Genomic DNA, 27190 nt, shown 5'->3' on the forward strand with positions numbered 1-27190 from the left:
GATGGAGAACATATGAGATGAGAATCATAATTATCATGATGGAGAAGATATTAGAGGAATCATAATTATGATGGTGAAGAAATATGAGTTGAGAATCATAATTATCATGATGAAGAAGATATTAGAGGAGAATCATAATTATCATGATAAAGAATATATTAGAGGAGAATCATAATTATCATGATGGAGAAGATATTAGAGGAATCATAATTATGATGGTGAAGAAATATGAGATGAGAATCATAATTATCATGATGAAGAAGATAATATTAGAGGAATCATAATTATCATGATGGTGAAGAAATATGAGATGAGAATCATAATTATCATGATGAAGAAGATTATATTAGGGTGCAATCTTATTATGTATACCCTCTCCCGCCTCAAAATAAAACAATACTTGACTTGCCCAAAGCACATCTATTTGATTTACGAGCAAAATCGAGGGGCTGTGGAAACAGATTTTTTTTTCTCTCTCCCTCTCTCTTTTATATCGATCGAGCAATATTTTCTATCGCAATCATATCGAAAGAAGGCGTTTTGGAGGTGTGTCTCTTGTCACGGCTGCGCGATTTCGTCTGATAAAACTTGATCAAAATGACGGAAACTCTGAAAGATATTGGACCTTTGGTTGGTGCAGTTGACCAGGGAACAAGCAGTACAAGGTTTCTGGTACGTTGTGCGCTTTTTGTACAATTTCTGTCCTTCGTTCATATATTTTTGTAGAATATACCGACTGTGTTTGATTCGTACCGGGGAGAAATCTGACACCGAGCAGAATGCACACTGTAACCCTAGCCGCAACTCGGCGGTGGATAGTCTTAGGGTACACCCCAAGCACAGTCGCTGATGTGAATGCGCCGTGTTTATTCTGTCTTGTGCGTGTGGTGTGTATGAATGAGTGTCTGGGAAGTTGAATGAGCTGTATGCAATGTAGTATTGTATGCCCTTGTCTTTGCCCTTCAGACTCCCGGTGGTGTGTTTTATATTTGTTTTTTGATAAACCCAACTGCAACTGTTGCCACATGCCACGTTCTCAGACTATCATCAGACAAATTAATGTTAAAACTTAAACATGCATGCACTGTTGCACATGTTAAATGTTTATCTAAATTGGGAAAAATGTATTTGATGTGTCTGTATTTTGTCAGTCTAATAATTTGCAAAACAAAAATATTGGGTAGAGGCAGCAAATAAAAAGGATTTAGAATTTACAAAGCATAGCCATAACACAAAATTTAATTTTAAGTATTATTGAATTTTAAATTTTAGCAATATTTAGTGGATGTATTAAAATATACGGCATAATTAAAGAGCTGGGTTTATGATGTCCCTCATATCCCCACTTTTCTTTTCCTTTGATTTCATATTTTACACATGTGCCATATTATACATACACATGTAACTGTTAGGTATATCTCCCTTGTTTAATAAAAAATAAGATTTTCTTACACACAGACAGTTGATTCATTTTTTTGTTTCATTTTTGGAGGACAAAATTTGAATAAATATGATTTCATAAATCATAGGCCTACAATTACAAAGGAATAATGTAACTGGGGATATGGCATCATGAGCTTGTTCTTGGTAAATTTATGAAGCCATGCGTAGAACTGTTCCTATGTAATAATGCTAAATTTGTATGTCATAACTTTTTGCTATTCCTTGTCTGATTTTGATGACATTTTCAGTGCATATTTTGCTGTTTGAATCATATTATTTTTCAACTTTGAGTAGTGAGTACCCTTCTAAAGATGTTAGCATACATGTACTTGCATAATTGCACCTGCACCTACATAGTTTTAATTTTGTTTTTACTACAGGTCTTTTCCTGTAAAACATCTGAACTGATTGCTCATCATCAAATTGAATTACAACAAACCTTCCCAAATGAAGGGTAAGTCTTATCACCCATCCTCAAAGTTCAGTAACAATGATGATGGTCGTGGATAATGATAGTGATGATGATGGTGATGATGATGAGGAGGAGGAGGAGAATGATGACGATCATGATATGGCAATGATGACTACAATAATGATGATGATGATGATGATGGTGACGATGATGATGGCCTGGGGGGGCCAGTCAAATATATTGCTGTACAAACGCGTGACCAAAAAATTTCCAAACACCCCCTAAACAAGTTTTTCTCTGTGTGCAAAATAACCCCCTAAACAAGTTTTTCGCGGGCTTTATTTACACATTTTGGCCCCTAAACAAGATGTCGCCAAAATATGACCTTGGGGAAAAGGCTTGGGAAAAAACATACCCTAAACACGTTTGGCTAGTCTTAAAAAAAAAGCTTTGGGGAAAAAAATACCCTAAATACGTTTGACCCCGCGATTGACCATTGACCAGTCTTTCAAAACCACCCTTTTTCTTGAAAATCTGTGTTTTTGATACCCTTAACGAGTCCATGCGCGGACCGCGTCCAAAACTGAAAAAACACCCCTTTAGATGCATTTTTTTTGTCATGCGTGTGTACAGCAATATACTTGACTGGCCCCCCCCCCTGGATGATGGCAACAATGATGATGGTGATGGAAATGATTGTGATGATGAAAATGTTGATGATGGCAATGATGATGATAATGATGAGGATGATAAGAAGGAGGAGGTGGAGGAGGAGGATGATGATGATCATGATCATGGTGATGATTATGACAATGTTGATGATGGCACTGATGAGTATGGTAATGATGATGAACGTGATGATGATGAACATGATGATGATGATGATTATGATGATGATGGCAATTATTATGGTGATTATGATGATATTGACGATTATGGTCATGATGATAATGATGACGATGAGGAGGAGGAGGAGGATGATCATGAACATGGTGATGATTATGGCAATGATGATCATGGCAATGATGAGTATGGTAATGATCATGGTGATGATGATGATGACGATGATGATGATGATGTTTTGGGCTCAGGTGACTCTCTATTAAACAGAATTGTCTGTAGGTCTATATCAGTTTCATATTATTTAGTGACAAATTCTTTTTTCCCCTTTTTGTGTCTTATTTTTATTTTTTTCTTTAGTCTAGACCTCAAGCCTTTTTCTTCTATATATGTAGAAAATAATACTTGGATATCTTTTTCTAGGACACTGTTCAGAAAGAAAATCCTATTTTTGGCTCACCCACTTCTCTCTCACACATTTTGAGAAACTTAAAGCAAGCCTAGGGCTATTTTCTGCCCTTTTGAAATTCAGCGTAAGCATGCTTTTTTAATACATAAATGTAGAATCTAGGTGAATATTGTGATTAATAAATCGAATGATTTGAGATTCAACTTTGATGAACTTTTGTTTGTATGTTGTTATTGTTATGATTGTTGAGCTTGGATCTGGCAGCGCTGTTTAATAAACAGCTGCATTTACAATCCTCAAACAGAGGCCAAGGCAAAAGAAAATGATGCACTTCCTGCTGAGAGAGCAATTTCAAAATTTTTAGGCATGTCTGTTTTTACGAGTCGAAGGACCAAACCCAAGGATGCAGGTAGTGGTAAACAATAAAATAGGTTTTTTTGCAACATTTTTGGAAGAAGGGGGTGGGATTGTAGGGGGCTGTGTATGGTGGATTTGGGGGGGGGGTGTAGTATCTCGCATTGAACTTGGAGAGCCATTTGTGATAATATTATTTCATATGAGTCCGGTAGCCCTATTTATTGCATGCATGTGTTCGTGTACATACACTGTAGTCTCAAGGCTCATCATCTCATGCTCTAATTTTGACATAATTTATAAATTTATTTATTTTTAAACGTTTCTAATCTAATTGTTCTCTTGCTGGAAATCCAGACAGCTCTTCATTTAAAGTGGCCACAAGCGGAAAATAATAGAAAACTTAATAGAAAGCAGATTAACAAATGATTAAAATAAACAGGGACCACGTACTACTCATTATTGTTTTATTTTTTGCTGCCCAATTTTCATTGGTTCATTTCTTGTACTTTTTATAATGCCATGTGCACTTTTGTCGAAGCTGTGGTGTAAAACTTGGGGTCTGATCTGTCGATAGAGTATAGACTATGTCTACACTGTAAATTGTGTTCACTGTTTTACAGCTGGACAGGTGCATTAATTGGTTTCAATGAAAGCAAGGAGACAGCCTTGTCTCTCCTCTCTCTGCTCAGACTTCCAGGGCATGCCATTGAATAAATGAGTTTGTGGAGAAAGGTTACATGTATAATTTGTAGGCAGGGGCAGTGGAAGGGGGGGGGGGGTGATTTCATAAGGGTATAGCATATTGTATTGTTACACAATTTTGCATTCACTCTATTACCCTTCCTTTAAATTCTTTTTTCCTCTGCTGGGTTGAACTACATATGTACATTCAAATACAGAATGCTGTAGAAGTGGGAATGGTCATGAGACAATAAAAAAAAATGCATTTGGTGATAATACATCTAGAGGGAAAAGTAGATTTACTACTAGTAACTTCAGGTAAAATACCAAATGCCTGCGTCTGCCTTCCTTCCTTTCAGTCCAATGGTAGAAGTGTCTGTCTTGATGCCTGTATTTTATTCATGACAAGTAATAGCTGCTGCTGCCAGCCAAATCCTAGGTCCATAGGCATACTACATTTGTCCTGCATCCTAATTTGATTAGGAAATGTGAGTAGCAGGTACTATAGTAATTGGCCTGGCCTTTAGTGTTCTTTATCTTGGCAGTGTGTAGTTCAAGGGGTACACGTATCTAGAATCAACAATGAGATTGCTCACTCCCCCTTCCAAATAGATGTAATCCCAGGAGCATATTTTTGTACAGGGTGCATGTTTTAATTTTTTCTTTGTCACTTTGTACCTGTTTTGTCAATCATAATTTTTCTATGATGCTTTCAGTTTAATATCATGTTGTTTTTGGTATAAAAAATGAAATGATGAGAAAAATGGTCTCAGCATTTTCATACTTAATTGTAATTACCATCAGTGATTATTCATGTTGTTTCTTTTTTTTCTGGCTGGCAAGATATCATCTGTGATTAAAGTAGAAATTGTTACTTCATGTTTATTAGGGATGGTCCAGGCTGGAGATCAGATATAAATGTCTCATTTTACTCTATTTATTGAGATATATCTCAATAGAGTAAAATTCACAGAGCAAAATGCTGAAAATTTGATCAAAATTGGATAACAATTAACAAAGTTTTTGAATTTCAAAGATTTGCATTATTCTGGTGAAACAGTTCTAGGCATGTCTTCTTAAATATTCATTAGGTGGGCTGATGATGTCATATCCCCACTTGTTCATTTGTATTTTATTATATATATGAAATTAGGTTTATTCAAAATTTTTCTACCAAGAAGTAAAACAATTGATTGACACTGATTAAGTGCATTATTTATTTATTGCCGCAACTTATTTCATCATAATGGAGACACATAATTTACACATGTATGAACAAATGAAACAATTATGATTTCATGTAATATTAAGAAAAAGGAAAGTGGGGATATGAAATAATCAGCCCACCTAATGAATATTCATTGACGATGTGAATATAACTGTTTTCACAAAATATTGATAAACTTAAAAATTCAATAACTTTATTTGTTGTACGATTTTGATGAAATTTTCAGCATTTTACTTTGTGAATTTTACTCTATTTATTTAGATATAAATATTTTCAGCCCGGACCATCCCTTTAAACATGTACATATAATTAAAATTGTACCGGTAATTGTACCTTTTGATTCTCATTTTGTCAGTTGATCATTTTAACGGCCAATAAATGAAATAAAATGGAATTAGAAAGAGGGTTTAAACATTACTACTATTTTTATTTTTTTGATTACGTGGGTGGCCCAATATAAGCTGTGATAATGCTCAGCAGTACAGGAAATATGTGAAGTCGTCAAGCGATTTCACCTCTATGATAGGAAACTGTTTTAGGAAAGAGTTTACAGGGAAGTCTCACTTCATAGACAAGAGTAGGATATATCTTAACATATATTTGGCCATGATGTAGAACCTGATGGAGGATCATTGGAGATATATTTTCATAATTATTTTTAATAAGTATGAAGTGGCATCACTGAAGGCTTCAAGTACAGTAGTTTGACAATCTTTTCCTGGAGGAAGTCAAAGTTTTGAAAATTCGTTTTTTATTACGTTACGGATATAAATGATTTTTACCTTAAAAAAAAAAAATTTGATCTTATTTTCTTTTTACCAGGTGGGTGGAAGAGGACCCTAAAGAGATTCTCTCAACGGTCAAAGAATGCATCAATGAGACGGTCAAGAAACTCAAAGGTCAAGGGGTGGATCCAGCGGGCATCAAAGCCGTAGGGATCACCAATCAGCGGGAGACTACCATTGTCTGGGATAGGACATCGGGGGAGCCCTTGCATCCTGCTGTCCGTAAGTTATGGTCGAATAAATAATAATGATGATAATAAATGAACTAGTATTTATTTTAACAAAAATATACTTATTGCTTCTTGAATGTGCATATTGGGATTTAATAGTGATAGGTTTGTTGTATAGATATAGCTCTTTTTCATTCTGTATTATAAAACATGAAGTATATATATATAAAGGCCAAGTCCACTTTAACAATGAGTTTGAGTGAATTTAATAGAATGATATTCAAGCAAATTATAGCATTTCTATGTTTCTCACAATATCAGTGACATGCACGTAATTTCAAGAACAACTCTCTTTGATTTTAATAGAACTTTGTTTCTTTTGCACTGTTCTCTTGATAGTTTGGCTAGATGCTAGAACAGCTACCACTGTAGATCAGCTTGTAGCTAAGACACCTTCCAAGACCAAGGAGCATTTGCAAGTAAGGTTCTACCGGTATTGGTTTTTCTCTCTCTCATCACCACTCTTTGTTTGTCTCTAATTCTAACTCCCTCCCCCTCTTTCTGTTAGCCTTTCTCCCACTCTCTATACTATTGCTCCCTTCCTCTTCATTTTATGCTATTACTTTCCCCATGTCTCTCTTTCTTTCTATTACTCTCAGTTCCTCTCATTTTATTTCTCACTTCTTAAAGCCATTGTGTTGGATAACTTGTCCTTGGATGCACAAGCATTAAGTCTTATCTTGACAATAACCTTGTCTTTATACTCCTGAACCCCACTGTAGGACTCGGACTACATGTTCCTCTGTTTGTAGACATAAGCATCTATATGTAGTCATATCTTGATAGTAACCATAACTTTTTAACTCCTTAAACCCCTCCCATTGACTCCCTTGATAATAACTGTATATTTTAACTCCTGAGCCCCTCTGTGGACTACATTATCCTCTGTTTATACCCATAAGCATCTGGTCATATCTTGATAAAACCTCTGTCTTTCTAACTCCTGAAGCCTCTTTGTGGACTACCTCTATCAACATACTTCAGTGCAGTCAAGGTCAGATGGTTGCTTGACAATGTTCCAGAAGTCAAGAAGGCCGTTGACGATGGACGATGTATGTTTGGAACGGTGGATTCCTGGCTAACATGGGTATGTCTGTTACAATTTTATATGGATATCTCCTTTATGAGATTAGGAGACACTTTTGTATTAGTTCTCTTTATCCTTTAAATGCTAGCAACAATCTTAGATGCCCACAAAAAAAAAAGAATATTGAGTTTGGATGAGTGTCATAATGTCCAGAACTGATAATCTTAAAAAAGATAAGACTTCAGTCTAGATTTGAAAATCAATAGCAATATATTTCCTAGATTTAATTGGAAATTATTCAAAAGAGAACTTAGGTTTTTGGGATGAGAAAGTCTTAGGTTTTAATAGGCTTATTGTGTTTTGGGGGTCTTTTGTGGTCATGCATCAGAAAGTTTTATACTTTTTTGCATAAAACTTCCCTATTTGAAAATAGATGATGCACAATTTTTTTATGGGTCAGTGTGTACACAATAATTTTGGTCAAGACCATACTCTAGTTAATACCTTGTGCACAGAGTTCTTGACTATCCACTTTAACCAGTGCATCATTTGGATAATGAACAAATAAAATGTACATAATAGTGATTAATTTTAAGGTTTTTTTTTTACTGTTAATATGCTCCAGAATCTAACAGGAGGTGTAAAGGGAGGACTTCACATAACAGATGTCACCAACGCAAGTCGTACCATGCTTATGAATGTAACAAAGTTACAGTGGGATGATGAGCTTTGCAAGTAAGGAAATACATTCACTTCACATGTCATTTCTTTTTCAAAATGTTGGGGTTTTGTTGTTTTTTGTGTCTCAAGCACCTTTTTGTTTGCTTTTGTTCATGGGGGGGGGGGGGAATTTTGTACACAGTTCTAATACAGTTTGCTGAATGAATCTATTACAAATCAGTTCTACTTGTTTTTATCCCCAATGGGTAGGAATGGTTGAATAGTAAGAAAAACTTCCTTAATGCCTGTTCGGGTATCTGTGCTAAGCTGGGGGAACAGTATGCAGCGGGCAACAATAGACAGATTTGCCAGAGGGTACAAAAACCCATTACCCCAACTTAAGCTTGAGCTACTACTTCATCAGTAGTGCTCAGTGCACTTAACAATCCCTGTATATAATTAATCCTAGCAGGTACCTATTTACCTCACCTGGGTCGAGTGCTACACAATGTGGATCAATTTCTTGCTGAAGGAAATAACTCTAAGGCTGGGATTTGCACCCATGACCATCTGTTTGAAAGTCAGGAGAATCATCCGTTTGGCCACAATGCTTCAAATCGTTGTGTTATTAAGGCCTATACATGTATAAAAGGTACATATTGTTCTTCTTATTCCTAGATTCTTTGATGTACCTAAGAGTATTCTTCCTGAGATTCGTAGCTCTGCTGAGATCTATGGTGAACTGGTTGATACAGCCCTCAAGGGAGTCCCCATCGGAGGGGTAAGAATTCATTTTGATTAAACCATTGTCTGCTAGAATCGGGAGATCCCTGTTCAAAGACTGTAGGAATTAGAGAATTCAGTAGTTAATGGGTTGATATTAATATTACATGTATTCTTGATGGCTTAGAATGGGATACCGTATTTTCCGGTGTATTAACCGCACCTTTTTCCGTCGGGGAAAACCTCGAAAATGGGGGATGCGGTTTATACACGAACACAGAGAAATCCGACCTCAGAAACTTGATTGACTTGACGAAAATTTAGCATATATAATGAATGTGTGACATGTTTGAAACGTGGACTTGTAAAAAGAATGAAATAAAACTCACTTTACATCATCTCTGTCTTTCTCTTTTCATAATTTAATGATTTTTGTCGTGGCGTTCGCGGGACGGCCAATCCATGTTCGGTGAGCGCTCCTCGGTAGCGCCTGCCAGTGCCAGTGCCTGCTGGCATGGCTGGCCGGCGCTGGGCGCGCCGCAGCCTAGTGACAGGGAAACTGAAGGCAGAGCGTCGCGCAGTACCGTAGACGTAGTTAAGATTTTACCCTCTTCTGTTTGACCGATCTGCTAGTGTAATTGACAGCTAATGTCATACCTCTAATAATGAACAGTAGGGCACTAAATTTTAAAGCTGCCTACTATCGCTTTTCCAAACCAAAAATAAGAAAAATCCCAGAAAGAAACAGAAATCTTGCTCGAGGCCTTTCTAATGTGCAGCTAACTAAACTTGAAGACTGTACGTGTTGAAGCGCCATCTACCGGTATTGATTGCTTTTGCAGCAATGGAGAACGTCGCCAATTAAGTCAAGGAAGCAATGATTTTAGGCCTTATCTGCAGTTGATAAGATTTATATTTTCTTCGTGCAAGAAAGAATAATCTTAATACCCCATATGAAATAAATATTCAATGTTCCCTTAATATAATATACGATATCATTACAAAATAATAATATACGATATCATTAACAAAACTATATCAAGAAGACAACAAAACAATTAAAAAAAAAATGTATTTCATCCACATCCACATCACATCATTTTTCTCATTTAAAAAAAAAACTTAATATCAATGCAAGATGCAATGCCCGATCATCCCTCCCACCCCCCCCCCCCCTGGCTGCGGCGACTCACGAGCAACGCGCATGCGCTCCCTCCATGTATGCTCAGAAAAAAAAGTTAAAAGCCGACGTGACTGCTCGTCTCGCTCGGCCAACAGTCCGTTCTCAAATTATTTGGTCATGTGATGGTGTTGAGTTGCTTAAGTAAACACAATCCCAATTCGTCGTCAACAGGTAATAAGTCTGTTTTATGAGTATTTATGCAAAATTCATACGTCAGGACGTATCACTTTGGACGTACCAGAGGCAGAGCTCGGGGCAGCCGGCAGCTGCCCGTAGACTCAGCACCACGTACCGGTACGGTACAGGCATTATCGCTGTGTATTGCATGAGCGAGATAATTGCGTCAAAATTGTCGAAGTGAAAACACTTTGCATCGAACAAATAATATCTTTTCGTATATTTTATTGCTTCAGTATCACTGAGAATGCATGAAGATATTCCTTCAAATATATAGAATATTACACAGATTTCACTATTTCTGGTTTCCTCAATTTTTTTTTCTTTTTTTTCCAAGAGTCAAAAATTGGGGGTGCGGTTTATACACGGCCGCGGTTTATATACCGGAAAATACGGTACTTAAAATATTCCACAAGTTTGGGAATGTTGTACAGAACAAAGATGAGTGCAATATCGGCCCTAATGAATGAACTATTTCTGGTATCCCATGAAGAAATATCACTCAATATTATTATTATTATCATCATCTTAATGATCATTATTTGTGGGACATTCCAATACACCATGATACTGCATAGCTAGTTTTGTACATAAGCCTACTGATAATTCATCAGATATGGATGCATTGTGCAATAATCTCTGATACCGGAATGATAAGAATTCATGTTGATTATAATCTTCCTAGTATCACATCATGATTAGCTCTATATTTTGTAAAGACTGTTAAACAAAAAGTCTGTTGTATAGAAGATGATTTTATAATGTGGGACTGTCCAAAATAGTTGAGAGCTTTTCTCTTATAACCAAAGATGCTAATCAAATTTAGTATAAAGCAAAATCATTCCCTGTAATTTTAAATCACTCATTTATTTTCATTTTAGATTCTTGGAGATCAGCATGCAGCATTAGTGGGACAGTCCTGTTTCAAGAAAGGCATGGCTAAAAACACGTAAGTAAATCAGGAAAAATTGGTCACATTATGGTCTGGCTCAGTGAATTGTTGTGTAATGTGCAAATGGAGCATCATTATACCAGTATGATACTGTAAAATTAAGTGTTTTGTGGGGGGGGGGGAATGCTAGTTTTTCTTGGCAAAATTATGGAAACATAAAAATCACTGTTTTCCCCCCTAGCTGGCAAATCCTTATTTGTAAGTTTTCTATCAAACTCTTTTCGTTTTGTTAAAGAAAAAAACATTGAAAATATAACAATGAATAAAATATTACTCATGTTGCCCATCTGAAAAATAAAAGCCTATCAAATTTTCTTTAAATAAGTCAAATATCCTAATTGGGTTACAACAATATGTAAATTCCTTTCATGTTTTAAAGAATAACCAATTGTTGTCCTACTGATTTTCAAAATTATTCACCTTTTCTTGATTCAAACTTGCTCCTAATCTTATCTTAATACTTCCTGTTAGTTCAGCCATTAATTTGTCAAATTTTCCTACATATGATTATGAGTAACACATTTGACTTTTTATTTGTGCATATTGATAGTTACACTGTGACCCAAAGATTATGTACAGCATTTACAGTATAGGTTTTAAATAATATTTATTGGTTTTACTAGAGCACTATCAGCTCTAGACAAATTTCATTTTGTGTAAATTGTGTAAAGTCAGATTACTCTCTTGCAGTTGTATATTGTAAACTATTGGCCCCCAGTAAATAATTCAATTCTGTGCAGTTCAATACTATTCTATAGACAGTATTTCTGTTCAAATATTTGAAAGATATTTTCCTTGTATTTATTAGTTGACTGTAAGGGGTGGATATAAGATATTAACCATATAATATATTTGATATGTAAACGGGTTATTTTATTAATCAGCTTGAAGAAATTAGCAAATAAAGTTATGTGCTAATGTATTCTGACCTAGTTTTCATCCAATGAAAGGAAACGTAAAAACAGGATAGTTTAGTTTATTATTTCTCTTCCTCTTCCTAATTATCATTTTTTTTTAATCCTCTCCTCTGCTTTTCCTCCTCATTTTCCTCCTCCTCCTCCTTCTTCTCCATCGTATCATCTTTGTCGTCTTCTTCTTTGTTGTCTTCTTCTTTTTCTTCTTATTCTTCTTTTCCTTCTTTGTCTCCTTCTCCTCCTTCTTCTTCTTTCTTTTACTTCTTCTTCATCTCCTCTTTTCCCTTTTTTCTTCTTCTTCCCTTTCTTCTTTGTCTTCTTTTTCTCTTTTCTTCTTCCATTCCTCCAGTCCTCTCACCTTCTCCTTCCTTTTCTCCGTTTTCTCTTCTTTTTTCTTCCCCTATAACTTTCTCTTTTTATTTCAATGTATATGTAATGCAAATCATCTTTAAAATGAAAAAAAAATGTAAAATTATTAAGAGAAACTAGAGTAACTCTCTTTCCAGTTTTGAAATACAAGAGTACAAAAGGAAAGAAACCCCAGACCAAAAAATAGACTTCCTTTCTCAAATACTAGCAGACAGATTGTCGCTTCATTTTCAATTCAATTAGAAGGGGATACAAAGTGTGTACCAGGCAAATATATTATTTCATTGATTAGCTTGAAATTGGGTCATATTTGCAGATTCTTTTCTTCCTGTTCAACACAGAAAGGCATAAATCGCAAGAGTGTCTAATACGAGAGAGGGGGTGTGTGTGTGTGTGGGGGGGGGGGACTGGTTGACAAAATTTCATCAAAAGCTATTTCCCCAGTATCTGATTACAGCATATTGACTTGAAATCCCCCTTGATATTGTATCAGTATCTACCCTCCTTGCTTTGATCGTGTACATGTAATTTATGACAGTGTGTAAATAAATCAAAGAAGTACATGTAACTGTTTGCATATGGCAAATATACAGTTAGCAGTCAACTTTAAATATTGGGGTCAATGGGCAAAGGCATCTCGGAGTATACCCAATATTTAACTTCAAAAGTTACATTTACTCCCCGGGTCATCAATCAAGCCTAAATAGGATGCATATATGCTGACTTTGAAATTGGCTTAAAAATGTGGATATTAATTGTTTAATTACTTATGTTTTTGATAATTCATATATATATTTCATTAAAAATTCTGATGAAGATGGTGCTGAATGTGGTAGTGATAATGTACTGTTAGTAGTTGGTATTTTAATTCCTGTTGTTGATTTTTAAAGTACTATTCCTATTATTATTATTATTGTTATCATTAATAATAATATTATTATTATCATAAAAATATTATTATTATTATCATTGTTGTTGTGATTGTTGTTATATGTAGTACTACTGGAAGTACTTAGTATCAGTGGTAGCATAGTCGTTGTTGTAGTAGTAGTAGTAGTAGTAGTAGCAGCAGCAGCAGCTAGTAGTAGTAGTAGTAGTAGTAGTAATAGTAGTAGTATCTTCATGATTTTAAATGTCATTATCATCATTGCTATTTTTGAATAAACATGGCAGGTGAAGAAATATTGCCCTGATTACCTAAATTTTAGAAATGACATTAAGATTGCTGGAATGTGATCCCATCATTTCTAAGTGATTGTAATACTCTGAGTTAATAAGAGAACACTATCTATTACAGCTATGGAACTGGTTGTTTCTTGATCTATAACACTGGTGAGGAACGAGTGTTCTCCAAGCACGGCCTATTAACAACTCTAGGATATAAACTTGGAAAAGATGCTCCAACTATCTATGCACTTGAGGTAATTATATTTGATCTTGCCATGATTAGAGGATGATCATTGAAGTGTTTCCCACATTATACATAAAATAAATATAATACAATGTACATGTATGACAAATATAAAATGAATTAAATGAATGGAAATAAATGAATTGATGTAAATTCAGAAAATATGATGATCTATCTACCAGTTCTTGATAAAAAGGATCATATCTTTAATATTTGCACTTGTGTTTCCCATTTGTCTATAAGGTGACTCATTAAAAAATTAAACATTTCTGCTGCAAACTCTGTCAATTCATCAAAGCATTAAAAAAAAAAAAACTGTAAAAGGTGGACATAGTCGTTTGGTAAAGTAAATGATATTTACTTTATTGATCAAAATATACAACTCGCACAATAATCCATGCAATACAATGCGCAGCATAGCGCACAGTAATACTACATAGTACATACATGTAACATCATTGAAATCTTCATGTACATGTAGGTCCCATTTCTACGTGAAAATGATTTTGTGAAGTGAGGCCATATTAATTGATTGTGAGAAATGACATGATTTTGCTCAATCACTTTAATTTTTTTTGTGGGGGGGGGGGGATATAGGATAATAAATGCCAGAATCATCAACTAGTTAGGGCCTATATTGCACTCATCTACAGTTTGTGCAATATTGGATCTAACTCATGGAATATCTCTGGTATTCCATTCTGAGACATATTAAACCATTATTAGCCATGTACAAGTATTCAAAGTCCATACACTCGATATGTTTGATGAGAGAAGATAAGGTATATTTGAGGAATAATCTTTTCCGGTGTGTGTGAAGAGTTTATGAACCATAGTACCTGCTATCACATACTTCATTCATTTGAATGATGTATGCACAGTCATGTGAAGTAGAGCTACTTGTATGTGACTGCTGAAGCTAAGTACTCATATCAAATACTGACTTCATGAGAAAGTCATTAAATGAAGGTCAATGTGTGTGTTCCATAATACATGCGCCACCAACGTTCATTATCGTTTGAAGCCTTGTGTTTCCGTGTGTGTCTCCTTGTGAGCTGAATACTTTTTACCTAGATAGCATGCACCAAGATGGAGAATTGATATAGATAAAGAAATATTTAACTGAAAGATGATTCCCAAGTGTAGAGGAGAATAATAATACATGTAGGTCCATTCATTTGTAAACAAATTTTCGGCATTACTCATGTGTTTAAGATCGCATGCTCTATCTGTAATGAAAATCAATCTGTTGTCCACGGCGGACTGCATTTGCATAATGAGTCAGAAAGAAGAGGATCGAGGGTATTTGAATTCCAGTTCATCATGACGTGAACCAGAATAGCCTGGTGGTTACATGTAAGTCGCTGCCCGGAAAGCAGTAGATGGCAGGTTCAAATCCCACTGGTTCCAATTTTTCTGACTTATGATTTTCATTACAGATCGAGCATGCGATCTTAAACACATAGGAGTACCGGTAATGCAGAGTTTTTTTTTGCAAATTATAATTTCCTCCTATTAAAGCCTCTTTATTTACTATCTGAGGTCCATTCATATAGCGCAGTTATATGCATAGAATACTTGCTATCATATTTTTACACCGGCTGTAGCTGAGTTGTCATGTAGGTGCTATTAAAGTGTTCAAGGAATGCATCCTACCAGGTACCAATCTACTTCACCTGGGTTGAGTGCAGTGCAATGTTGATCAATTTCTTGCTGAAGGAAAATAACATCATGGCTGAGTTTCAAAGTCCAGAGACTAATCAATTGGGCCACAATACTCCAGCAGATCTACAAATGAGATCTCTTTGAGTACTCCTAATAGAGGATAGAGAAAGGTGGAGGTGGTATCTAATATGGATTTGATATCCTTAATGAACATAATGAAAAAAAAATGAAAATCCATATTTTATTGTCCGAAATAGAAAACCGAGAATAGAAGTAATTCCGAAAACTCATTTTGCCCAATTGATCGTGGGCCCGACAGCCACTGTGCAGCACCAGATCGACGAGGCTCTATCCCTTAAATGTGCCAAATAGGGTAGGAGCAACTCGCATCCTTTTTGGTCTGACGCAGCCGGGATTTGAACTCCCGACTTCCTGGTTGTGAGACGGACGCTCTACCAACTGAGCCAACACACCGGTCAAGTTTATTATATCATCAATGGTCAATGAAAGCATTGTATATCATCTTAAATTAACAGCTTAGTAAATGTTCTATTTTAGATTTTACATACATTATAAAGTAGCAAACTTCTTTTATAGCCAAGGAAGATTTCCCTATGTAGCATTTAGGAGACTGTTTTTCATGGATTTAACCATTGCCATAGCTCTAAAATACACCTTTTTCCGAGCTTTCCTGAATAGTAATTTCTAAATATGAGGATATTATAACAGCCCACCAAGCATATGTTTTTCTTCAATGCTTGTATTTGACTCTGTATATATTGTTTTATTTTGATATTGTAGGGCTCTGTAGCAGTAACAGGTGCTGCAGTGAGGTGGTTACGAGATAACTTGGGCATCATCAAAACAGCTCCAGAAGTTGGTATGTATTAGAAACAGAAGAGGAGGAGGAGGGGGAAGATGAGGATGAGAGGGCAGGAGGAGGACGAAGAAGAGAAAGAGAAAGATGAGAGGAGGAGGTTGATTAGGAGGAAGAGGAATGAGATAAAGAAGTAGAAAAAGCGGAGAAAGAAAAAAAAGAGGATTAGGAGGAGGAAAAGGACAAAGAAAGATTAGGGGAAGAAGTAGAAGATAAAATAAGAAGAATGAAAGAAAGAAAAAAGAAAGGAAAGGAACAGTGAATGCAAAACAGTGATAGGAAAAGGTGTGAATATATTCATATCTCGCTTGTTTCTTCATATCTATTTTATTAAATGCAACTTTTCTATATCCACAGAGACGCTGGCTAAAGAAGTTGATAACAACGGTGGTGTATATTTTGTACCTGCTTTCTCCGGTCTCTATGCTCCTTACTGGGAGGCCGATGCAAGAGGGTAAGCTTGCCTAACATATCAACATTGCTCCATACACTAATATGGAGGGTGGTTTAACTGAGAGCTAAACAGACATTTTAAGTGAGATTAAGGCCAAGTCCACACAGAAAAGGTTGATTCGAATCAATAGAGGAAAATTAAACAAGTATAATGCTGAAAATTTCATCAAATTCAGACGTAATATAAGAATGTTCTGACATTTTGAAAGTTATTTATTTATTTGTTTATTTTTTACAAAAACAAGTTATATGAATAACTCAGTGAAATGGAAATCATATCATTAAACATTTTGAAAGTCAATTAATACAGCCTCATTTTCATAATGTAAAGTTCTTTTTTACAAACATGTACACCAAACAACGTGCACCAGTTTTGGCTCTTTAAAAGTTGTCTACAAAGCTAAACTTTTGAATTAAATACCAAATTTGGATAAGTCAAAACTCATCAAGGATAAAGTACAAGCAATTCATAGTTTTTGTTCTGTTCGTCTGCTTATGTAGGACTATCTGTGGTCTAACTCAGTTCAGTACCAAGGCCCACATAGCCAGAGCTGTCCTTGAAGCAGTATGTTATCAAACCAGAGAGGTGAGAAATTGATTTATCTTTCTTAAAAGGCAGATGGACAATTTTTTTACCCCAGACTTAAAAACCTTGGACATGCCTGTAATAGATACAATATTTGGGGGTAAGCAAACTTGGTGTCCCATCGAGAAATTCTTTGACCAAGCCTGTTTTAGCTTTGGGCATCTGTCAGGCCAGGGAAAAGTGAGATGACTTTACTGTGGTGCGTTGTGGCACCGTGGATTAGTCTTCTGACTTTGAAACAGAGGGTCGTGGGTTCGAATCCCGAGCCATGGCGTAATTTCCTTCAGCAAGAAATTTATCCACATTGTGCTGCACTCAACCCAAGTGAGGTGAATGGGTACCTGGCAGGATTAATTTCTCGAAAGCATGAGCACTGAAAGGCAACTCAAGCTAAAGCCGGGGTAATAATAACAATGTGCGTGTGTGTGTGTATTTTAGTTTTGTCAGACGTGTATCAATCAAATATGATTGTTTACGTCTGGGACTGACCTTTTACGTCACCATCCAAAAGACGTGACCAGGGCTCGAACCCCGAACCTCTGTATCAATTTGTAACTTCCCCACAGCTTGGATTATAGGCGCACGCCACAACGCCCAGCGCATCGGAATAGAATATTTCTAGATAGATGGCGCTATATAAATGCCTATTATTAATATTACTATATATGGTAATATCTAGTGGCTTACATAAAGTATGCTGTTCATAAATCTTGTTCTTCTGTGGGTGATTTATATCCAAATGGTGTCAGATTCCCCATGAAAACTCCTTGAATCAATTTAATGCCTTGCGTTGTCTTAATTCAAATTATAGAATAAAAGCCTGCTGTATTTCTAGTTTAGGTAATTGCATTTCACCAATCACTACTAGATTATATGAATTTGTGTGCCCTAAAAAGGTTATTATATGTAGGATGTGAAAACGAAAATGTGTTTTATTGGATGGATTACCGGTAATTGATTTTACATCAAAATTGAATATCTGGATTTATTGATTTTACATCAAAAATGAATATCTGCATTCTTAAACATAAACCCCTACTTAAAGGGGAATCCAGCCTTGGCCACAAAATGTTGGGTTTGGAAGGAGAAAAATAAATTAAACAGAATGGTGAAAGTTTGAAAGAAATCGGACAAGCAATAAGAAAGTTATGGCTGCTTTAAAATTGAGATCACTAATACTATGTAGATTTCAAATTGGCAACTGGGTAAGTAAATTATGACAAGGGGCAAGGACAACTTTCCCATAGGCCATGTACTTTATTATCAGGGATTTGTGGTTTTCTCCTAAGTACCCAATCCCCTGGGGCAGTAATCTAAATATAACCCACGTAGTATTTTGTTATATGTCCTCATGAAACAAAAATATAATTTGAAATAAAACTTTTGGGGAAAATGACATTTTAGCCATAATATGTATTGGAGTACATGGAAGAGTAGTCCTTGCCTTACATCACTATGACATCCCATATGTGGCCAATTTGAAGTCTCCATGGGTATAGTGATTACCAATATATACAACTTTTAAAAATTCATAACTTTTTTGTTGTTTGTCCAATATTGTTCAAACTTTCACCTATCAACTTGTTTGATTTTTCTTTTCCTTATAAAAACAAGTTTTTATTTGGGTTGGATTCCCCTTTAAGCATGAAATGGGCCAAAAAAAATTTGATATAATTTTTGTTTGTAGCTTTCTATTTTCCTGTTTTTGTGAAGTAAGTGCCCAATGTGCTATTTTGAAATGAAATAAAAATAGTACCAGAAGAGTGCGCTAGATGCCAAATTTGAACACTGTATGTTTTTACATAGGACATTACTGAAAATTGTTGAAATATATCCTCAACAGCCTATACTGCTAATCATATTTGAGAAGTAAATCATTCTGTGCTTCTTTTTATTTTAGTTATTAGATGCAATGGACCAAGATTCTGGTATTCCTCTTGAGAAGCTTAGGGTTGATGGTGGAATGACTCAAAACAATCTTCTTATGCAGCTACAAGCAGATACACTCAATATTCCTGTCGGTAAGGATCTAAATATAAATGATAGTAATAATCATTTGGCTGGTTTACATAAACATCGTCATCACCATCATTTTATTATGAACTTCACTGTCATCATCATCATCACCATCATCATCTCTCATGATAAAAAATGCTCATCAAATTTTGTGAGCAAAATTATTCCCTGAATCCTGATATGCAATATGTTTTTATAGTATTATGTTTAGCACGTGTAAGCCTTCTCACAGTAACTTATGAATGAATTTCCTCATCTTTCACTAGTACGACCTTCAATGCCAGAGACCACAGCTCTTGGTGTTGCAATGGCTGCCGGTCACGCTGTAGGTGTTTGGAAGATAGAAGACGCCTCGGCTGGTAACACCGATACATTTACACCGGTCGTTGCAGAAGATGGTAATTATTTTCGCACTCTAAATTTTGCGTTAATATTTAGATAGATGGTGTTTCGGCCATTGACTGTGGTATCTTTAAACCAGTCATTGTAGAAGATGGTAATTATATCTCACTCAAATATGGTGTTAGATGCTTTGGCTTTTAATATTGATATTTTAACACCAGTTATTGCTGAAGCTGGTAATTATGTATTCAACACCAATACAGTGTTATGTGCTTGGGCAGTCAACACTGATACATGCACCTTTACACCAGTCTTTGCTAACTGTAATTATATATCTCACTCTGATATGGTGTTAGGTGCTTGGGCTGTTAACACTAAAACCTAAACACTGTTCATTGCTTATGATGGTAATTATGGTGTTTGGTGCTTCAGGGCCCACAACACAAAGGTTAGCGATTAATCGCCAATATGAAAGAACAATTCTGAATGGTTCCTCGTCAGTCTACTGAGCAATATGTACATATATCTTGATAGGCCATTTCATTTAGCAATTTATCGCTTACATTTGTGTTACAGCGCCCAGGCATTAACACTGATACCCTTACTTGATTTTACAGGTGATTCAACTGAGTAGAAACTATGACATCATCTGTGGGTCGCCCCCCCCCCCATCATAATATTCTCCCTTAGTCCCATTGCCATTTAGGCTTGATTCAAGAATCATTTCATCTTTGAAATAAAATGAATACCAAGTAAAAGATGATCAAGGCCCAGTTTCACAGAACTATTATCTCAAGTCTTTAATACATTTTATATTGTGTATAAGAGCTCTTGTGTAACTTCAATTCAATTCTCCTTCATCTCTTTCCTATCTCCACTGCAGTCCGTGAGTCACACTATGCCAAGTGGAAGCTTGCCGTCCAGAAATCAATGAACTGGGAGGGGCATAGTTACACCCCTGCAACCAAAGGTGAAGCATGATCCTCTACCTCTTGCCCGCTTATACTTGGACAATCAACTTTATTACATAATCATTTTATTGCATGTAAGACTTATATAATCAATTTTGATATATCTTTAATGTTAATGTCTTGTATTCATAGGTTATGATGGGTTCCGTGACATTTGCTCCTGAAAAAATTGCCCCTTTGGAAATTCCACACATTTCTTTCAGAAATGAAACCCTACCACAACCCCTAACCCTATACAATCATGAAAGTTCATCTGCGTGGGTTGAAAATAGCAAATTAATCAGCTTTTTATCCCAACACCAAAAAAAGAATCTTGAAGAGTTACCTCGAAATGTTCAGCTACTGACGGCAGCCTTCCTGGGTAATGTAACTGATTTCTGAAAAAAAAACTTTTGTCACAATCCAAACCCTATATTCAGAGAAATAGGCAGAGGAGCTACTATTGTCACAGGAGCAAATGTTGTGTTACCTCATAATGTATACCTATCAATAATATGTATTCCAGTTCATTATTTTACTTTTTATTCATAGGTATCTTGTGATAAGAAGATTATGCAGGGTATCATATCTATATTATGATAGGTTAATCCTGCAGTTATGACACTTGTTCATTTAATTCGCTTGAAGTTTTACTTTTATTTCTTCAGCACAAGTGTGATTCTATAATTTAATCAAATTTATTATTCCTTTTGTTGTCTTTGAGACCAAAATATGATTTTCCCCTCCTAGTGTAATGATTGATATAAATTTTTGATTTACATGTATTTCAAAGGCATCACTTGAGTACACTAGCTCAATTTTTTGTTTATCAAATTCATCAAATTATTTTTTCCTACTTTTACAGTGATGTAGCTAATGGATGTATTTGATTTAAAAATCCATCAAACATGTAGGGATTCATGCAATTATCATTTGAAGTGCATCAAACAGGACCAAAACGAAGGACTGTTGTAACAGTTTTTTAATGGAGTATCATTCCAATGTAAAGCACTACTTAAATCAACATTGTCTATATTAATGATTGTTTGCCATCTGGAGGTGTTATGCAATACATATTTATCAAGATATTGCCACAGTAATTTGCAAAGAAATTATGTCATTACTGAATGTTTGATATGTATTGCCAATACTTTGATTTTATCAATTACTGTATTTTAATGATTTGCCAATAGTTCTGTTTTAAAGAATGAAATTCAGTAGTAGAATGTTTCTAGTCTTCATGGTTTGTTTTCTTATGAAGTTTACTAATATAAATACATATTCATTTCTTCTGTTAGTTGTAGCAATAATGTGTATGGTACACATTTTCATGCCCCTTTCTTCAAACAAAATCCAAACTAATCTGTGGGAACTAAATAGCTTAATCCAGTTGGGAAATAATGATTAAAGCACACCATATGGGATTTTAGTAGGAAAGTGGCCTAAGAATTTCCAAAATTGTATATATTTTTTGGTGAATAATTTGTGCTTGGTGCATCTTTAATACTTTAACACTGACTTGCATGCTTGTAATATAACCATAAACTTGTAATAGTCTCCTTAAAACATCTCTTTGTTGCATAAACAACTCTTTCCATATCTCATCTGTTTTCTCATTGACTTTTCATTCCTTGTATCTTTCTCTTCATTCATCTCTTTCACATAGGTTCAACATGTTGCCTGCCCTCTATCATCAACATCCAGACAGTCACCACCATTGTGACATCATCAGCCGCTATACTCTTTCTTGCATACTGCATAAAGAAATCTCTTTAACTCATTTTCATCTGTGTCAATGTTGCTCTAAATCATGCCATGTTTAATCTTAACTTTCCTTGCCTCTATTCGACTTACATGTATGAATGTTTTGTATAATGGGTGTTTATTTCAGTGAAATTTTTTTCAATAACACATATGCCTGAATTCAGAAAGGTGAGTTTGAATCCATGGTCAGTTTAAACCTTATTTTGATTCATTTAATTCAGTGCAATAGTTGAGAAAGCACTTTAGTGAAAGTGTGCTTTTTCACAATATGCTTAAACAATGTTAGCAATTTAGGGTGCAGGATTAATGAGCCAACTGTTTTGAAATAATGAGTCCACTGTCTATCTTAACCATTGTGGCTCATTAATATAGTAACCTTAGTAACTAATAGACCAGTGGTAGTTCTAGCCAGGTTGAACACAATACCATTTCAGGGTCATATTGTTTATGCACAATAGCCTCTAAAATCTATTGTGTCTAATCCGGCTAGATCTTTGCCTGTGACAGACATCAATTCAGCTCCGTGTGGCAAAAGGGTGCATTCATTATTGGACCCTATCCAGCATACACATTGAATTACTTGAAATCACTTTTACAAGCCATGGTTTCAAACTATGGAGTAAAAAATGCCTTTGTGAATTCAGGCCAAAATGACTTAGGGCCTTTTCACATGTAAATCTTGAATCATCATTGTAATAATGATTGCGATTGTATTCTTGGCTGTGATTAGCATTCGTGATGCTAATCATGTTCTAGTTTGGTTTCATACGTGCTAAATGTTCGTCCAGGGCCTTATTTTTCACTGGAATCATCATTCAAATTACGATTTTGGATAGCCCACTTTTAGTTAAAATCTGGCTTCATTTGTTTCAGCTGCTTGCATGTGTCACAAAACAAACAAAACCCATAACACCAATTCAAAATAGATTTTTTTTCTCGAAATTGTCACTGAAGTGTTTCTCTTTTATTTTCAAATTCTATCTTAATAAACTTTATGTTGGAATGATCTTTCCTTTAACAAGATCTCAGCTCTAAGATACACAATTTAAGAAATTTGATAGACAATGTGAAATATACACCTGTATTGAGATATATATGATTGAAATATATATGATAGGGGTTTTTTGTGTTTTAAATTTGATGTGTGATTTCTACCATGTAGACTTGTTTGGTGCTAAATCGAAAAATATAATACATGTATTCTTGAATAGTCATGAAGTGTGATTATTGTATTCTAGAGATTGAAACATGAAATGTGTCATATTTGAATATGAATGTTATTTTCGATTGGTATTTACATGTAGTTCAATACGATTGGCAGTGTTAGCATCTCAGAAAATCTGTGAATATAATGAATTCAATTTTTGTTCCTCATTTTACATGAAATGTGCGGTAAATAGAAAAATAGAGATATTGCCTATTCACATGAGACATACATGTAATTACAATAACAGATTTTGTAATATATTAATTAGTAAATAACTGGATGATTTCAAACTTTTCAGATTATTGATCAAATGTATATCTCAAAGGATTGGTACATTGTGCCTTTACATTTATTACACTTGGCAAGAGTACATTATGGCAATACATTTTTTCAACTTTTTAACAATTTGTGAATGGTCATTATTCAAAGCATACATGATACTCTGGTGCTTTTATTTTTGAAAGGTACCATTAGTCAATAGATTTATAATTTTCATCATCTAGAAATCTTAAGACAATAAATTTTCTCCTTTTAATATTCTCATTATTGCTCAAGCAATCACATTATCTTAATACAATCAATCGCGTGAGATTATTTCATACTGGCCTGCCACAACTTCAGCTATCTTTCGACCACGGATTCATCTAAGTTTAAGTATGGATAACTAAATCCGTTGATTTTTTAAATCTTGATACACAATCCGCATTGAATCACATTGATCACATTGATCACAATCCGCATTGATACACAATCCGCATTCAGGGCCCCATGGAAGACCACTACTTATTGGTGAATGGGCTACCCTGTCAAAATATCAGAAATAAATAAATAAAATAAATAAAATTGTTCCCGAGTTATTATTAAAACCTGCTGGAAATGAGAATTATGATTATAGATATCCATTGGCTTATGTAAAAAAGGATGTACAATTTTAATAACTTTACTATTATTTCTGTCATGGAACCATGGTGACACAACATATGCTCCTGCGACATTTGCTCCGGTCTTAATATCTCAGAGGTTGTACTGTTAGAGTTAGAATTGCATATTGTTTTTGGTTCAGAATAATGTAATGATTAGGAGTAGGGTCTATTACTCTAGGAGGTTAGGTTTATGTATTGCTTAACGTGCAGATTTTTCATCGGAGCAATTGTCGCCAGAGCAAATGTCATGGAACCGGATATACCATGGTAGTTATCACAATAATAATAATAATAATAGTCCTTGTATAGCTCATAACACTTTATGAATAACGTCTCAATGCACTTCCAAAGGACTTGGATATTATTACCCTGGCTGTAGCTCAAGCAGCCTTTACGCGCTCGGCATTTCAAGGAATAAATTCCTGCCAGGTACCCATTCACCTCAACTGGGTTGAGAGTGCAGCACATTGTGGATTAATTTCTTGCTGAAGGAAACTATGCCATCCATGGCTGGGATTTGAACCCACGACCCTCTGTTTCAAAGTCCGGAGACTAATCCACTGGGCCACAACGCTCCACACAATGGCAATGTTACTAAGATCGTATTCCTTTAAGAAACAGGTCCCGAACAGTCATTCATGTAACAGAACACAATAAGCAAAGTTTTGACATCTGATTATTAAATTTCCACCATTGTTGAATTATAACTGGAGTTCATATTGATGGCCTATGTGTGTATTAATAATCATAAGGCTCTTTCAGTGATAAGTGTGTGTTTGATGTGAATATAGTTCTTCAGAAGAATCAGCGATATATATATATTACATCATATTACTGCTTATTTGTAATGTACAGATGATATTGTCATGACGCACAAATATGTAAAGTCTCTTGAAGTGGATGTGTTTCATTAAAGACACATTTAACCTTAGGTTTTACTTCATTTTCTTCTATTGAAATTTAGTAATAATAATTGGGAATCTATATTGTGCCATCTATTTATAAATAATCAATTCAGAGGTGCTTAATTCAATGTATTGATCACCAAATGGTATTCACAAAATATACAAATCACCTCGTAATTACTTTTGAAATATGAGAAATAACATTCTTATTATGCATCAAATGTGTTATGCAGTTTTACTCTATTGTCTTTAAAATTATCAGATATTGGAACCCTTTTTTTACAATTTCACTAGTATTGGGGTTTGTTTTTTAACAGAAAAAAGTGTACAATGCAGTTCAAGCCATTTTAGTCTTTGAATGTCATTAGTATGGTTGCTTTGTCAGTAGTCATGAATGTTCCCTCAAAATGTATTTGTTGGCAAAAATATTTATAATTCATATGGTATATATTTCATGTAGGAACCATTACCCCCCTCTAGTATTATGGATTATGCTTTTCAAAAAGAAGTGTAAGAAAAATATTTGTCCAACCTTCTTAATAGATTGTGTTCCTTTGGAGATATGAAAATGAATGAGATTGTGGCCTCTGTGTACTCAAACGATTGTGAAATAAAATCTAAAGAACAATTGGAATATAAATTCCTTTATTTGATAAGCAAAATGTTGTGCATGTACACTCATGATACATGACGTCATAATTGTGTTCTTCAATTGCATTTTACACTCATTTGAAAAAGCAATACTAGATACATGAAGTGTCTTCCTCTATTCAGTGGCAGATAGATTTGAAATTGGACCAAACAGGGTTTTAGTTTATATTTACAGATGATCAATATTATGTAGGAATAGTTTGTGATGGTTCATCTTGTCATATTCCTTACATTGTAGGTAATTTCATATTCAGTGTAAGTGCTGGTGTTGAGTGTTATTGTTGGTGTTGGAAGCACAATTTAGATTGCCTTCTAGACCTCTAACACCTAATCCAGTGTGGTGTTTGTGTTGGTGTTAGAAGCAAGATTTAGATCACCTTCCAAAACTTCAACACCTTATCAAGATGGTGTTCGTGTTGGTGTTAGAAGCACAATTCAGATTGAATTCAAGAGCTCCAACTTCTTATCAAGTTTGGTGGTGTTAGAACAATTCAGATTGCCTTCCAAAATTCCAACACCTAATCAGAATTCATAAAAAAATTAAATAATTACACTATTGATAGCTCTACACCAAATGAGACTTGTCCAAAGAGGCCGAGACCAGGCTTATTTTTATCTTGGTACTGTGCTGGTGTAAAAATCAAACCAACACAAACACTGAACTTGAAATCACCCAGCTGGGTTGAATTAATTTCTGATGCATAGCCCTGAAAATCATACAAATTATAACACAAATATGTTTCTGCCTCTACAAAATCATTCAGATAGACATATTCCAACAGTTCAACTTATTCAATGGAATACTAGTGAGAAATTTATTGGTGTACAGATCAAATTGTGGTGGTGTTTGATCTAGTGTTGACAATGACATGTATTTAGTAATGTTGTGAAAACTTGTATGCTATAGCATGTTTTTTTTTTTTGGGGGGGGTGGGGAGGGAATGAGATATGGATGCTGTGAAGCATCTATGTAGAAATGTAGGAATAGATAAATGTTTATAGACAATACATCTATAGTATATAAAATAAAGAAGGAAACTGTTTCTGAGG

General features: G+C 35.0%; 1 protein-coding gene across 2 annotated transcripts; it reads left to right on the top strand.

The window, feature by feature from the left end:
• Positions 1 to 525: 525 nt before the first annotated feature.
• LOC129267386 (glycerol kinase-like) lies at positions 526 to 27190 on the top strand. Of its 2 annotated transcripts, none has more exons than XR_010294372.1 (16): positions 526 to 672; positions 1824 to 1897; positions 6193 to 6377; positions 6725 to 6804; positions 7335 to 7472; positions 8038 to 8147; positions 8751 to 8853; positions 11037 to 11104; positions 13688 to 13811; positions 16268 to 16346; positions 16701 to 16797; positions 17298 to 17382; positions 19283 to 19403; positions 19665 to 19796; positions 20624 to 20785; positions 22357 to 26673. XR_010294372.1 is itself a non-coding variant. In XM_064103395.1 (16 exons), the coding sequence occupies exons 1-16, from the start codon at positions 598 to 600 to the stop codon at positions 22464 to 22466; spliced, it is 1668 nt and encodes a 555-aa protein (XP_063959465.1). In that variant the 5' UTR covers positions 526 to 597; the 3' UTR covers positions 22467 to 27190. The 2 variants fall into 2 exon arrangements, 1 of the variants encoding a protein (XP_063959465.1); XM_064103395.1 differs by having other exon boundaries at positions 20624 to 20710; positions 22357 to 27190.

Source organism: Lytechinus pictus, chromosome 8 (genome assembly GCF_037042905.1).
Source record: "Lytechinus pictus isolate F3 Inbred chromosome 8, Lp3.0, whole genome shotgun sequence".
Lineage (NCBI taxonomy): Eukaryota > Metazoa > Echinodermata > Echinoidea > Temnopleuroida > Toxopneustidae > Lytechinus > Lytechinus pictus.